At 57.4% G+C, this 13,889-nt stretch overlaps 2 protein-coding genes across 2 annotated transcripts in view; one reads left to right on the plus strand and one right to left on the minus strand.

Annotated features, from left to right (window-relative positions):
• The window catches only part of ABO (ABO, alpha 1-3-N-acetylgalactosaminyltransferase and alpha 1-3-galactosyltransferase), a 43,523-nt gene that overhangs the window by 16,998 nt on the left and 12,636 nt on the right, over nucleotides 1-13,889 (minus strand). The window contains exons 5-10 of the mRNA XM_035723784.1: nucleotides 11,744-11,859; nucleotides 5,243-5,315; nucleotides 4,509-4,637; nucleotides 1,652-3,761; nucleotides 723-772; nucleotides 246-293 (exon numbers count right to left, since the gene is read on the minus strand). Coding sequence (XP_035579677.1) covers nucleotides 246-293; nucleotides 723-772; nucleotides 1,652-1,933 — 380 coding nt within the window. The 5' untranslated portion in view covers nucleotides 1,934-3,761; nucleotides 4,509-4,637; nucleotides 5,243-5,315; nucleotides 11,744-11,859. The remainder of the gene's footprint in view (nucleotides 1-245; nucleotides 294-722; nucleotides 773-1,651; nucleotides 3,762-4,508; nucleotides 4,638-5,242; nucleotides 5,316-11,743; nucleotides 11,860-13,889) is intronic.
• On the plus strand, nucleotides 8,272-11,678 carry LOC118356219. Its single transcript, XM_035723741.1, has 3 exons — nucleotides 8,272-8,345; nucleotides 9,536-10,236; nucleotides 10,765-11,678. Exons 1-3 carry the CDS (start codon nucleotides 8,272-8,274, stop codon nucleotides 11,022-11,024), a joined length of 1,035 nt encoding a protein of 344 aa, XP_035579634.1. The 3' UTR covers nucleotides 11,025-11,678.

Raw genomic sequence — 13,889 nt, forward strand, 5'->3', positions numbered from 1 at the left:
ACACCTGAGCTGGGGCAGCCACAAAGGCTGGGGTCAAGTGGAAAATGCCTGTGACTCCCACCATCAAACATCTCCCCCTGTTCTTCTTTGACCCTCATTACCCTCCTCTCCCTGGACCCCTTGTTCTTCCCTCCCTGTGAACCAGCCTTGGGAGGGGCAGAGGGTTGCAGAAGGGGAGGGGAGAGGCACAAGTTCACTTGCTTGGAAAGAGGCACAGAAACAGCCCAAAGAGGTGTCCCCCATACCTGGGTACCTCAGGTACTCTGCAGGTGTCCAGGTGGCAGTTGCTTCCACTGAGGGAGGGAAACAAAGTGCTCAGAGCCCGGGGCTGGGTCCTGGGAGAAACACTGCCCTGCCAGACAGGCAGGGCTCCTCCAGGGCCACCCACGCACAGCCCCTGCGGAGGAAAGCTCCTCGTGTGATTCAAAGCTTGGGCCGTGTGGCCAGGTGAGTAGAGCAGGGGTCCGACAAAGGACAGAGAAACCTGGACACACTGGCCGTGTCTGGGAACTTGGGGCACAGCTCCACCTAAGGGGCATTTCACACCGGCGGGTGACAGCATCCTGGGGAGAGCCCCTCTCTGCAGGGAGGAGGCGCGGAGACCAGAGGGCAGGAGCCAGGGCCACCCAGGTGGGCCCTGGAATCCCAAGGGAGCTCTGGCAACAGCCCACCCCCCTGCCCGCGCCCTCCCATCCGGGGGAGCCCAGGTCCGCGCCCCTTACCTGAACTGCTTTGTCTCAAGCATCTGCTGTGGGACCACGCCGCGGTCATCCTGGCTGCGGAGAGGACAGGTTCCATCTGAGTCACTTCATGAAAAGTAGCGATTGCTAACAAAGTGCTGGGTCCTCAAGAGGGGGCGCCCCAGGCAAAGGTGAGCCCCCTATCCCTGCTGACCCCAAGCAGTCCCGGGGAAGGGAGGAGCGGAGGTAGGCTCCCGGAGGAAGCGTGGTGGGGCCGCCCTCCATCCTGACGGCCAGGAAGGCCAGGCTTGGTGAGTGGAGAGCCAGGAGTGACAGCCACGACCTCAATGGCAGGCTGTCCCTTTGGCGCTGCGGGGGGTGGGGTGGGATGTCACAGCTGCTGGAGAGAGTTAGTCATGCCGGCACGGCCCCACGACCCACCCGTCCGTCCAACCAGCTGGACGGCCGGAGGAGAGCTGGGGCCAGGATCTGGCTCCCAGGCCGAGCCCCGCCGCACTGGTTGGGCGATCTCAACTCACCTGTCTGTGGGCCGGCCAGAGAGGCCTGGCCCTGGAGGAAATGAGCTCTGAGTGGACAACCGCGCCTCCCCCTGCCTGGGCCCTCCTGGGATCAGAGAGCACCCCATCCCCGGTCGGCCCCACTGAAGCAGCTGAAGGGGACCCGGAACCAGTGCCACACGCCATCCCTCCCTGAGGCCCGGCCTTGCCGTGCAGCCTGCTGGGCAGTGCGCTACCTCTGCGAACGTGTCCTCTCCAACAGAGGTCACAGCTCTGCCTTGTCCTTGGCAAAGGTTTGAGAAAGCACAGTAGAGGGAGGAGCTTGGAGTCACCCTAGGAATTGAGTATCTCTTTGGCTATAATTATCTCCACTTCAATACATACGTCTATTTCTACTTCCGTTCTGGAGCTTTCTAGAAGGAACCACCCTGACTCCAAAGACTCCGCCATTACCTTTGAGACTCTCTTCTCTGCCCCCATCCGGGAATCAGGCTGAAAACATTGCTGGGCGACAAACAAGAGTGTGAAGTTGAGTCTTCGCTGGGCAGGAGGACAGACAGGCTGCGACTTTAACACACATATTCTGACGCTTTTGGTCTCTGGCTCCTGAGAACACAGATGCGGGGCCCAAGCAGAGCCCTGCTGGCCCCCTCCCCACCCCGGCCAGGCAACCGGACCATTGTAACACAATCTCATCACCATAGTAACCAATAGCATGGATGGGGACCCCGGCATCAGATTCACCTAGAGGCGATTCCAGACCCCCTGCAGAGTCCTGAGCAGTGAGGAGGGGTGTGTGTAGAAATCTCTCTTCCTAACAAGCTCCCTGGGGGTTCTGCGGACACTCTGAAGTCCAGAGCCCTGCCTCCTTCCTGTTTTCTAACAACACTGTCACACAGAGAACAGAAGCCGAAGGGCAGGTCACAAGCTCCGTGGCTCGCTTGCTGAGCGTCAGAGCTGGAGGAAACCACAGTCTTATCTGTGGCTCGACCGCTCGCTCAGTGAATACTGGGGACACGGTGGGGGGGTGTGATGTAACGCTGAGTAGCTCTCCTGCCCTCCCCTCCCCTGCCCTGACTTCCCCCATCCAAGCACTGCTGGTCCCAGAATAAGCACGCCCTCCTCCAGGAAGCGTCTGTGTGTCCCTGTGAAGTGGTCTCTCCCTGCAGCGTGGGTGGGATTTGGGTTAGCGTGTGAGCGTCTAACCTCAGCCCCTCCACATTGCCACCTTCGGGGCAGGGACAGTGCCTGAATCGGCTCGGGGTCCCAGGCACCCAGGCTGGAGCCTCACAGGTGTGTAGGGAGTGAACGCATGAGCAAGACAGGGGTGAGGGCATGAATGCAGCTGAGCTGATGATGCCAGCACAGGGCGACCCACGGGGAGAACACGGGAGCTACATCCCCCACGACCTTGTCCAACTCCTCATGACCTCATCAGCTCTCAGACTGCAGCAACCCACGTGTGCGGATACCTCACATTCTCTCTTTCCACGCAGACCGCTCCCTGGAGGTCCGCAGGCTCCTCAAGCTCAAATCGTCCAGACGGACTTCACGTCATGCCCCCTCCCTGACTTCACCCCCTGTATGTACCACCTCTCCTGGTGACACCACTCTCCAGCAGATGCTGGTGAGGATGGAGGGGCCCCGATGGCCACAGACCAGAGAGAAGTGCTGTCGACAGCCCTAGGAGCCTTGCGGCAGAACCCTGGGGAGCCAAAACCGCGACGTGGCTAAGGCTGGGGCTCCGTCGGTGGGGGACGTTTTCCTTTTTCCAAATTAGAAGGTAATTTTGCCCATTGAAGAATTCTGTCCTAGGACTTATCCTAGTTTGTGTGAATTAGAAAAAAAAAAAAAAGGCAGCAAGAGATTTTTAAATCGCTCTTTGCACATTGAGGTCATATTTTAAAATCTAAATGTTCATTTGAAGAAAGAGCTCTTATTGTGAGCTTTTGAAAAGGGCCGGAGGTGCTCATATAGGCTTACTCACATCAGGATGGGGTTTTTAAGTTATACTCAAAGAGAACATGTAAAAATTCTACATCCACAAATATTTTATGAAAGGAACACATGAGGAGGCAAAGTCCAAAGGGAAACATAATCTGCTCTAAAAGAAAATTTTCCAAGAAGAAAATAATCAGATGAATCTTTTGAGTTCTAAACATTTATCCGTCTAAAACAATTAAAAAGACAATCCAAGATATGTCAAAATGAGGGGAAAAGAAGATAAAATGAAATGTAAACACAGAACAATGCAGAGGAACAGGGTGCTGGGTGAGTAAGTCAAAAGAACCATGGCATCGAGATCGAGAATAGAGGTCAGACCCCGACCCCTGACCCCTGACCCCCGAACCCCAACCTCCAACACCAGACCCGTCACGTCCAACCCCAGAGCCGTTGGGCTGCCACTCTGGGCACCTGAGTGTAACAGACGGTCAGGCCAGACGGGGTGAGGGGTTTCAGACTGGGTCACAGAGGGAAACTGCAGGGCACGGTGACAGGTGGCTCCAAATACTCGAAGGCATGACAGGGAAGGTGCCACAGGGTCTCGGTGCTCCCTGAGGTCCTTATGATACAAGGAAGAATACTTTCATGCAAAGTGAGGACACGTTCTCAGAATCAGACTTTGGGACGGGCTGTGTTCAGAGAACGGCGTTCTCCTGCCACACAAAGTTCAGGTGGACCCGGGCTCACCTACCGGACAGGCCGTGGAGCCAGCTCAGCCCCGTGGCCCGCAGCACGACACAGGAAAGCTCTGGAGTGGGGCTGGGCCCCGGGAGGCCAGCACGGCAGCTCGGGAGGTGCCTCTGCGGGTCGGCAGCCCCCACATAGTGGGCAGAGACCACCTGCAATGTCACGCCCCGTCCCAGCCCCCGCCTCTGCTCCCTATGTAAGGGGCTGCACTTGTTGCTTAGAACAGACTTGCTCTATGAAGCCCCGGCAAGTCTCCAACTCTGGGAGGTCAAGGCGGGTCTTCCTCCCAGGAGATCCAGGAAACCCTGTATCCACTCATGTGACAGCCTATCCCCTGCCTACTCCCCCTACCAGACCCGACACTGCTCAGGACAGGGGGCTGTCCCATTGACAGTGACATGTCCATGCCCCCCACACCCCCCCCGGAGGACCAGGCTCAGTAAACACCTGCCTAGGTCAATGTGTTGATGTGTCCAACAGCACAAGAGCATCATTTTCCAAATTATGCACTGGCTGGACTGTCAGCCCTGAGATGAGAGGCTAGCCCAGATTGACTCTCCCTCAGGGGCCTGGGAAGTGGGTTTGGAAGGGTCTCCATCTTGGCCTGTCCACTTCCTACCTTGGAACCTGGGTGTCACCCGAACCTCTGGAGCCTCAGTTTCTCAGGTGTAAAATGGGGATAGTAATGCATATCTTATAGGTTGTCCAGAGAAGATACGAGAATGTCCATCAGCATTTTGCTCAGTGCCTAGCACAGAATAAAAATCCAAAAAATGGAATCTCCTTCTAACAAATTTCTTTTTTTTTTTTTTTTTTAGAAAGACAGAGTGTGAGTGGTGTGGGGTGGGGCAGAGGGAGAGGGAGAGAGAATCTCAAGCAGACTCCCCACTGAGCGTGGGTCCCGAATGAGGCTCGATCTCATGACCCTGAGATCACGACCCCGAGCCGAAACCAAGAGTCAGACCCTTAACCGATGGTGCCGCTCAAGCGCCCCACTAACAAATTTCTTTACAAAAGTCATCAGTGAAAACGTGTATAGCTCTAAAACTTAACCACTAACCGCAAATGCCTTCTTGTGGTCTGAACTACATATTCAAACAGTCAGCATCCACCACAAAGTGGAGGCTAGGGACAATTTCACCTTGTGGGGTAAGACCTGCTGAATTGAAAAAGTATCCACTCAATTCTACTTTTTTAAGGGGATGAAATTTTACTAAATTTGTTTTAAAACATTACTGTTTCTTTTAAACTAATGAAATGCGGTTAAAAAAGAAAAAAAAAGATGTTATCTGTCAAATACGCCATAATAAATCCCACCCTGCCATCGGGACCCCAGGACCACGCCCCACTTACCTGAAGAAGCCCAGGAGAGCGGCAAAGAGCAGGGACCCGCACAGCCAGAAGTTGGCACTCTGTCCCCAGAAGCCTGTGGAGAGGAAGCCTCAGTTATTCAGGGCTGGGTTACCTAAATCACCTTGCTGCGGCCAAAATTGGGCCCTGGCCAGGGATGGGCTCACCACGGTTCCAGCGGAAGCCCTCTCCTCTTTAGTACTCACAGGGGAGGTGGGTTAACCTCTCCTGCAGGCATTGAGCCTCGTCCTGCAGCCCCCGGGCACCTGCCCTGGTGCCCCTCCTTGTTGGCACGCCCCCAGGGAACGGATCCACTCTTACTTTTTTATTTTAAAGATTTGATTTTATTTATTTGAGAGAGAGTGAATGAGCAAGCGCACACAAGCAGGGAGGAGGGGCAGAGGGTGAAGCCGACTCCCCGCTGAGCAGGGAGCACAACGCCAGGCTTGATCCTGGGACCCGGGGATCATGACCTGAGCTGAAGGCAGATGCTCAACTGACAGCCCCCTAGGCGGCCCTGGGCCCGCTCTTTACACTCCGAAGGGTGGGGGCAAGGGGGAGGGCAGCGGTAATGCGACTGGCACAGTATGGATGGCAGGACACGTGAGGGCTGGCACAGACAAGGCTGAGCAAACCCAGCTCCACTGAGGGGGTCCCAGACCCCACAGGCCTCTCCCAGCCCTAACGCGGTGGGAGCTCTTGCCAGAGCCACACACGATACTCCACGGCCAGACAGCCCTCTGCAGGCACAGCAGTCCAGGAAAGGTGCACCTTGGCAGGACGCCGTATTGCTTGTGTTAGTTAACTCTTAGCTGAAGGTGGTGGGTGTAGCCAGACCCAGCCATGACCAGAGCAGGGCACAAAGCAGAGGGATGCAGCCCGGCGCCGTGTCTGTGCATCATTCACGCTTGTCTCCTGACCTTCCCTCCCCAGGGCCCCCCCAGTTCTCCCCGCTCCCTGCAGAGAACAGCTTCAAACGCCATCCCCAGGCCCTCCATCCCTCCTCCCATTCTCTCGTCACCCTCCCTAACCAGCCTGGCACGCCAACCACCCACTGGGACTCCTCTATCACTGGCTGGTTCCGGGACCCCGCAGTCCTAACCCCGTGCTCTCTCCTCTGCCCTCGGCCAACTTGACTCCTCGACGCCATTGAACTCTGCTCCCTCTGGTCTACCCACTGGCCACACCTGCCCGGCCACCTCTGCACCTCCTCCCCCAGGAGCACGAACGATGGAGGCTCCAGGCTTGGGCCCAGGCTTCCTTCTGTCCCCACTGTGCATCAGACCATTAACTCTCACATTTCTGCTGCTGTCCCGCCATTCCCCAGCCTTTACCTGTCTGTGGACCTCGGACTTGGAGACCTAACCCCTCAAGGGCCCTCCCCACGGAAGGCACAGCAGCCCTTTCATGGCCAAACAGGACTGTGGGTCCCCGTCACCCATGCTCCCTGTGGGGCTCTCTTCCCATCTCAGGGCCAGGCACCAGAACCCACTGAAAGCTCACAGGCATCTTTCCACCTTCCTTTCCTTCCCACCCCAAACTCAAGCCACCAGCACACCGTGTCAGCCGCACCTTCAAAGTGCGGGTGCAGCTGGGGTGCAGCAGCTAGGGGAGAAAGTAAGGCGATTCCTCAAAAATTACACAGAATTACCCTATGATCCGGCAATTCCACTGCTGGGTCTCTGCACGTTCACTGCAGCATTATTCACAGCACATTCAGCGTCTGTGACACTGAACTGACAACAACGAATGAAGGAGTCAAGGAAAGGAGGTCCGTCCCCACCATGGAACATCTCACAGCCTCAGAAAGGAAGGAAATCTTGTCCCAGGCTCCAACAGGAGTGGGCTTCAGGGACATTAAGCTGAGTGAAACAAGGCAGTCCCCGAGGGACAAACCCTACAGGATTCCACTTACCTGAGGGACTTGGACACAGAAAGTGGACGGTGGGCGCCATGGGCTGGGGTTGGGTGGGGTGGTCAGTGTTTAACGGGGACAGAGTTTCAGTTTGGGAAGATGGAAGAGTCTGTGCATTGTGCTTGCACAACAGTATGAATCTGCTTGATGCTGCTCAACTGTGCACTTAAAACTGGTTAAAATGGTCAATTCCTTCTTATGTATATTTTACCATAATAACGAATTTTTAGAAAGGGCAGGCAGGCAAATGGGATTGGTCTGGAGGCTCTTCCTGCCCCTGAACTAGCTGATGGGGCATTGGCTGAAGGTGGCCCCTATCCAGCAAGGCAGCTTCCTGACACGGGGAGCCCCCTGTTCTCATCTCTCTCGGGCCGGGGGGGCCGGGGGAGGGCTGGCGTCTGCAGTCGGCCTGCCCCCGACCTACCCTGCGGGATGCCAGAGTCAGGCTATCGGGTACCAACCGGATCACTCCACTCTTTCTGTAGCAAGTTTCCCCCAGTAGCCTGCATGGTCCCCGCCCTGCCCGGGGCCCTGGTGCCGTGGGCTCTGACACTTCTCTTGTCGCCCTCTCTAGACGGTGCCGGCACGCAGTCGGAGCTCGCCAGGCCGCTGTGGATGGCATACTTCCAGCCCACACCCTGTACAGCACAAGCTGCCCACGGCTCAGGGCCGGGGGCGGGCGGGGTCCTGGCACTTCCCAGTTGACTTTCGGAGTCCCCCGTTCTGACACAGAGCAGGCTGGCCCAGGTGAAGCTGAAGGTCCCATCAGCTCACTGGTCGGGTTGGCCGTGTGCAGGGAGCTCTCTTGTGATCCCGGATGCAAAGCACGAATGTCACGCGCATCTGGACAGGAAAGGAGGAAACACCGAGGCGGCTGGCCCGGTGGGGCTAGTGGGCCAGACACAGAGAACACAAGAAGGAGAGGCAGGAGGCGCGCAGCAGGTGGGCAAGATCAAGGGAAGGGAGCAGCCAAGCACAGCAGCAGGAAAGTACCTTGTGTCCAAGGACCTGGGGTTTGGCGGAACAGAGGCCGTCCCCAGTCGGACTGGAAGCTGGAACACCAAGCCCCAGGGGGTGGTGGCAGTGCTAAACCCAGGGCAGGTCTGAGCAAACTGGCATGAATCGGACACCCTCCCAGATCCCTGACTTTCCGACCAGAGTTGTCCCTGCCTGTGGGACACTCACAGACAGGTATCCCTGGCAGGCTGGGTGGCCTAGTGGACCCCACCAGGTCATGATCGTCCCCAGAGCTGTGGTCCACACCTTCCAGGGAACCAGGAAACCCTGGGATTCTGCCCAGGTGCTCGTGCCTTCTGGGCCATGGGGTTTGGCTGGCTCTAGGAGTTGCCCTGCCCACCACCCACCGCCCACACCATGTCTCTGCTTTGGTCATGAAGAGCAGACACACTTTAGAACGAGGACAAAAATTAACAGTGACGGCCCAGGGCATCCCCCCCCAGCCAGTCTGGGACAGGGTTTCCTTAAGGGACCCTGCTCCATGCCCAGCCCAAGACAGGCCATGTCTGCCTGCCTCCTATCAACAAAAGAATTTCAGTGACTAGACGTAAGGAAAAGCAGCGGCTGTTGTCTTTGGTTGTCTCCCCCGGGAAGACGTGTGCCCTCCTGCCCAGGCTGGGCCCTGACTCCGCAGGCGGCTGAAGAAGCCCCGTCCCTCTCTGCGCCTCCTCCCAGGCTCTGGCAGGGCCCCCCCCCCAGCCAGGCCCTGCCCCAGGAGGCAGGAGGGAACGGAGGGAGGACTCCAGGGCTCTGTCCCGGTCTCCCTGGACCGTCCCGGTGTCTCTCCAAGTCCACTTTCTCCTGCTGTCAGGGGAGAGGGCTGAGCAGAGCATGGAAGCCTTCCCAGAGGCCCCCAGGATGCCATCTTTCTCCTCTGGTCGAAGAAGGGCTGACCCCAGGTCACAACCCCAGCTGTGGGGCACACCTGGGAGATCTGGACCCACCCAGCCCACTTCATGTACACTAAGGTGGGGTTTGGACTGCTATTCTGGAAGGTTCCCTGAGACCACACTGTGTTCCATGCCCCTGCACAGGGCCACGGAGGAGAGGGTGAATGAACAGTGCCAGGTCCTGGGCGTTCCTAGATGCGCACGAAGGTCAGATCCTTGCCCTCCTGGTCACTGAGGAGAGGCAGCTGGGCACAGCGTGGCCCCGGGCAGGAGCTCTGAGCAGGTGGACCTGCTGCTCTCCGTGCTTCCCTGCGCGTCCCCTGAGAGGGCGCACTACGGTTCCCGTGGGGCGGGGGCTCCAGATGCCCAGCACTCCGCCAGGGTTGCCCCTCTACAGCCGCAGGGGCTGGGCCCGGGGCCTGCCGGTCCCACTGACAAGACCCTGAGTTGTTGAGCTGGTTTGTGTCCACGGAGCAACAGAGATGGCCAGGGAGGGAGGGGGTCCAGGCAGGGAGGGGGGCCAGGCAGGGAGAGAGGGCCAAGGGCCAGACAGAAGACTCCATCTCTCAGCCAGAGAGGCAGAGACCACCCTCTGGGGAAAGTGCAGCAGACCGCACCATCCTGGCCAGGTTGGGAGGAGAGGGGTCGGGGCGGGAAGGGGCCTTCCTCCTGGCTCTCCATTCCCCTCGCCTCCACTCTCCCTCCTTCCCTCCCCTCTGCCCTTAGATGTCAGCCTCACAGGGTGACCTTGGGCCAGCTCCAGGCGGTATTACTGCCCTCAGGGAGCCAGCCTGCGCCCACAGGAGACTCCTGTCCCCTCAGGCTACTTCCTCCTTCCCTTGCTCTCTCTCCCTGCTTCTGTCCCCACATCCCCACCCCCAGCAGGTGCCCCACGTCCCCCACTCCAAGCCCTGGCGATGTCGGAGATCTAAGCAGAATTCTGGAAGGGACTCTGAGCCCCCTCTGTCACAGGCAGACTTCACTGCAGGAGGAAGGCCCCTCCTCGACCGCCTTCTCCACCCCTGGGGCTCAGACAAGTAAAGAAAAGAGAGCCCAGGAGAGGGGACGGGGACAGGAAGCCTGGGCAGGAGGCCTAGGGAGGAGGGCTGGGCAGGACGGCTGGGCAAGAGAACCGAGCAGGGGGCTTTGCACGTCAAATCAAGACATTTCCCCCATCCCACCACAGCCAGCTGTCCCCACCAACGCCAGTTCTGGACTTCCGGCTCTACGTAGCTGGGAAGCCCCGACCAGATGGCCAGAGGCCCGTGGAGATAACCGTCACCCCATCCTGGAGCCCCAGCCTGGAGTTCCTCCCCATTCATCTCCCCACTCACCTCTGCGGTCCATGGCTCCTTCAAGGACCCACGGGCACGTGCCCTGGAGGCAGAGGCTCAGATAGGAGGTGGAGGGCTTCCTGGCAGAAGCTAAGCACAGCTTAGCCCTTAGGCTCAGAGCCAGACCAACCCGAGGAACAAAGTCCCGGCTCCTGCCTGGGCCCAACCCCACCTGTCCCTTCTGGGTGGGAGGAACCTCAGCAGCTTTCCGGTTTGCCCAGATCTGGCAGGGAGAGGCAGCTAGGTCTGTCCCATGACAAAAACCAGACTTTTCAGCCAGATGCCCGAGGCAGGCTGCCCTGCTGGAAGAGGGGCAGTAACATCCCCTACCTCAGATCATGGACCCATTTGGTGGCTTCCCCTGCTCTCAGGGCCCAGCCTGCCTGCATTACAGCCTCCGAGCCCTGGGAGATTTGGCCCCTGCTCACCTCTCCAGCTTAGGCTGGTCCCCGCCCCACTCCCACTCCCCTCCCCGACCTCTCCACCTTTCCTCACTTGTGTCTCCAGCCCGGCGAGCTGCTTTCCTCACCTGGCACTTCGTCTACCCAACCTCCAAACAGCACAGTGGTCTCGGATGCTTTCTGGGTCTCCTCATTTTCTCTGGAGGGGGAGGTCCCAGAGATTTCTGACACACTGGATTAAAGAGGAGCTTCAGTGAAGGCATAGGAGAGAGTGTCCCTGGGGTGCAGGGACACCAGGGTATGGGGAGCCCACTCAAGGATTAAACACGGCACACCACAGAGCCTGGGAGAGAGAGGACATCCATCTCTCTGTCCCTGTTCTCCTGCTAAGACTTTCTGTGCACGCTCCCATCTGGCCCAGAGGGAGGGATGATGGAACCACTTGGGACAGGGCAGAGATGCCACACCACCACTGCCAACCAGCCTGGCCCCACCGCTAAGTGCCAGCCACTGGGAATGGAAGAGACGGTGCTTCCATGCATCATACCAAAGGCACACGATGGCCTGCCTCTGGCTGAGGGCAGGGGAGCAGAACTGCGCCCACGGAGGCCCCTTGTCAGGGTGATATGGGAGCAGGAGAGGCTGAATGACAAATCAGTGTCACACCTACTTCACTCTGTGTACAAAACTTAACTCAAAATGGAGCAGTGGCCTAAATAAGAGCTTAAAAGATGGAAAAATAATCCAGTCAAGAAATGGACAGAAGACATGCACAGACATTTCTCTGAAGAAGACATACAAATGGCCAAGAAACACATGAAAAAATGCTCCATGACCTGGAGTCACTGAGGTCAACACTAAAGTAAGTGATGCTTCTGGAAATCCCCTGGAAAAACAGAAAGGTAAGAAACCCCAATGGAGAGGTGGGCTTGTTGGAGGAACCTTACCATGTTACCTGCTCATCCACCCAACAGATGGTCAGGGGAGGATCCAGAAGACACACCTTTGCCACACGCAGAGCTCAGACATCCTGGAAAAGCAGCACGGTGGCTCTTCTCTGAACCTGGAACACAAGTAAGAGACCGTAACTGAGCTCCCAGGACCAACACAGGTGTCACAACCCAACAGCAGAGAACACGCAGCAAAGTGTTATTTCCACAGGCAACGTATGCAAGGTTCCTGTGACTTTCTCCCAGACTAGTGCAGTGAACTGGATGAGACGACCCACCGGGGTCTAGAGACCCCTCTCTCTGCCCCCCACCCCCAGGTCTGGTGACTAGAAGCCTCACTTGAGCTACCTGATTGGTCACAGCCCCTCACTGAACTTCTAAACATGCATTAGTTCAAGTCCTGGGGCCCCAGACACGAAGAAAGGCTGACTCTGATCCTTCCTCCAAGCCCCACCGAAAGAGCCAGGGCCAAAAGGAGATTACTGTTGACCTTAAAACCGCCGGTACTTTACCAACAAAATGGGTTTATTCGGGAATAGCAGAGAATTGCAATTCGGGACGTGCAAGCTACAGTAAAACCACAGACAACTCCAACAAAGAAAGAAGTGTTATTTTACGAGGAGAAAGTTAGAAGGGGCTGTCCTGAACCGAAGTCCACTGGACAAGAGCAGGAGTTCAGTGTGAGGGCAGTTTCCCACTGGCTGAGTTGCTGGAGCAGTGGTTTTCTCACAGGAGATGAAGCGTCCATCCTTCTGTCGGGTCTGTAGACATGATTCCCTCCCGTGGAGGATCCTTCTGCTGGGGTGTGTGACAGTTCTTTCTGTGACTGACTCCGGGTGACAGAGTGCACGAGAGCTCCTCTTTCTGGCCTCTTGATTCTGCTTTAGTGAGCTTTCCCTTATTACTTTTCCTACTACCACGACCTTTGGGATGTTGGAACCCCAGTTCCTGCGCAGGAGGGGTTCTGGTTAGGGCAATCTTCATCCGCTTCCCTCCGCCCGAGCGGGGGGTACCTTTGAAACTGGGGACTGCCACCATTTGGTTCTGGAAACGTTCCTGACATTCGGCCCCAGAGGTTTTTCTCCCACGATGCTGCACTCGGCTCTTCCCCACCTGAGGCACAGAGCATCCGAGCGTCTGTCAGGCCTCCCCGACCCACTCTGTGCTCTTCTATTGTCCATGTGCTATCGCCCACTGATGCCCCTGGATGCGCTGCTTGTGTTGTCACCCGCCCCAGAGCACGTCACGTGCCGCCCTGTCCCGCACACCGGCAGCCCCGAAGCTCTGGGCCAGGGAGGGGGTGACGGCCAGGCCTGGGGAGGCCCAGAAGGTGAATCAGGGCATTTTCAGTGTTGACACTTGGCGATAGGTTCCATCTCCCACAATGACACACAGGTAACTCAGAAGTACGTTTTTAAACTTCTGAACACGAAACTTCTACAATCACGTCTTAACTTTAACAACTAAATCATGCCGCGGCCAGACAACACGCCTGGTAGGACGTCGATTCCTTGAAACAGAGAACTTGCTTCATGGACCAGGCAGTCAGTTCTCGCTGCTCCAGATGTGGGTGGAGTCTGCACCTTGTTCCCACTCACACCGCTCTGTGTCCTTAGATCAAGCTCATCAACTCTCATCTAGACCTTCCGTATCCACCAGACTTCTGCCGGGTGTTTCTAGGCCTAAGAGAGGCACCAGAAATCCTCCGCTTTTGTCTGTGAGCGGATTTCCCCTGGGAGACTTGCAGCTCCATCACTGGGGGCGTCAGAATCGCTCTGCCTGCCGGGGGCGCGGAGCCCCTCGTGACCTACCTTACCCTCCACAGCGCTGTTTATCCTCTGGTCCACTCTGCCCAGTACAGCCACACCAGCCTTTGTTACAGTGTTTCTTAACTGGAGCTCAGTCAAAAGAGTTATGGACGGCTTTACTGAAACATTACTCAGGAGCCATGAAATCCACCCCCCCCCCCCCCCGGGGTCCTGTGCATCTGCAGCGGTTCTGCCTGCCCACAGGTGTGCGGGGAATTCCACCGCCTCCCTGGCCATCTTCCATCGCCTCGCCGAGTCGTAGCTTCTAGCCTTCCTTGTCTCCTGCCTTCTCCTGGACTGACGTCCTCCAGCGCCACCCCCCGTCTCCCCCTTCC

This window comes from Zalophus californianus, chromosome 13 (genome assembly GCF_009762305.2).
Source record: "Zalophus californianus isolate mZalCal1 chromosome 13, mZalCal1.pri.v2, whole genome shotgun sequence".
Lineage (NCBI taxonomy): Eukaryota > Metazoa > Chordata > Mammalia > Carnivora > Otariidae > Zalophus > Zalophus californianus.

Coding starts and splice junctions, on each gene's coding strand:
- LOC118356219 (XM_035723741.1), top strand. CDS start 8,272: ATGAATCGGACACCCTCCCAGATCCCTGACTTTCCGACCAGAGTTGTC. Junction 8,346..9,535: donor TGTGGGACACTCACAGACAG/GTATCCCTGGCA, acceptor GTGTCCACGGAG/CAACAGAGATGGCCAGGGAG. Junction 10,237..10,764: donor AAATCAAGACATTTCCCCCA/TCCCACCACAGC, acceptor TCCCCTGCTCTC/AGGGCCCAGCCTGCCTGCAT.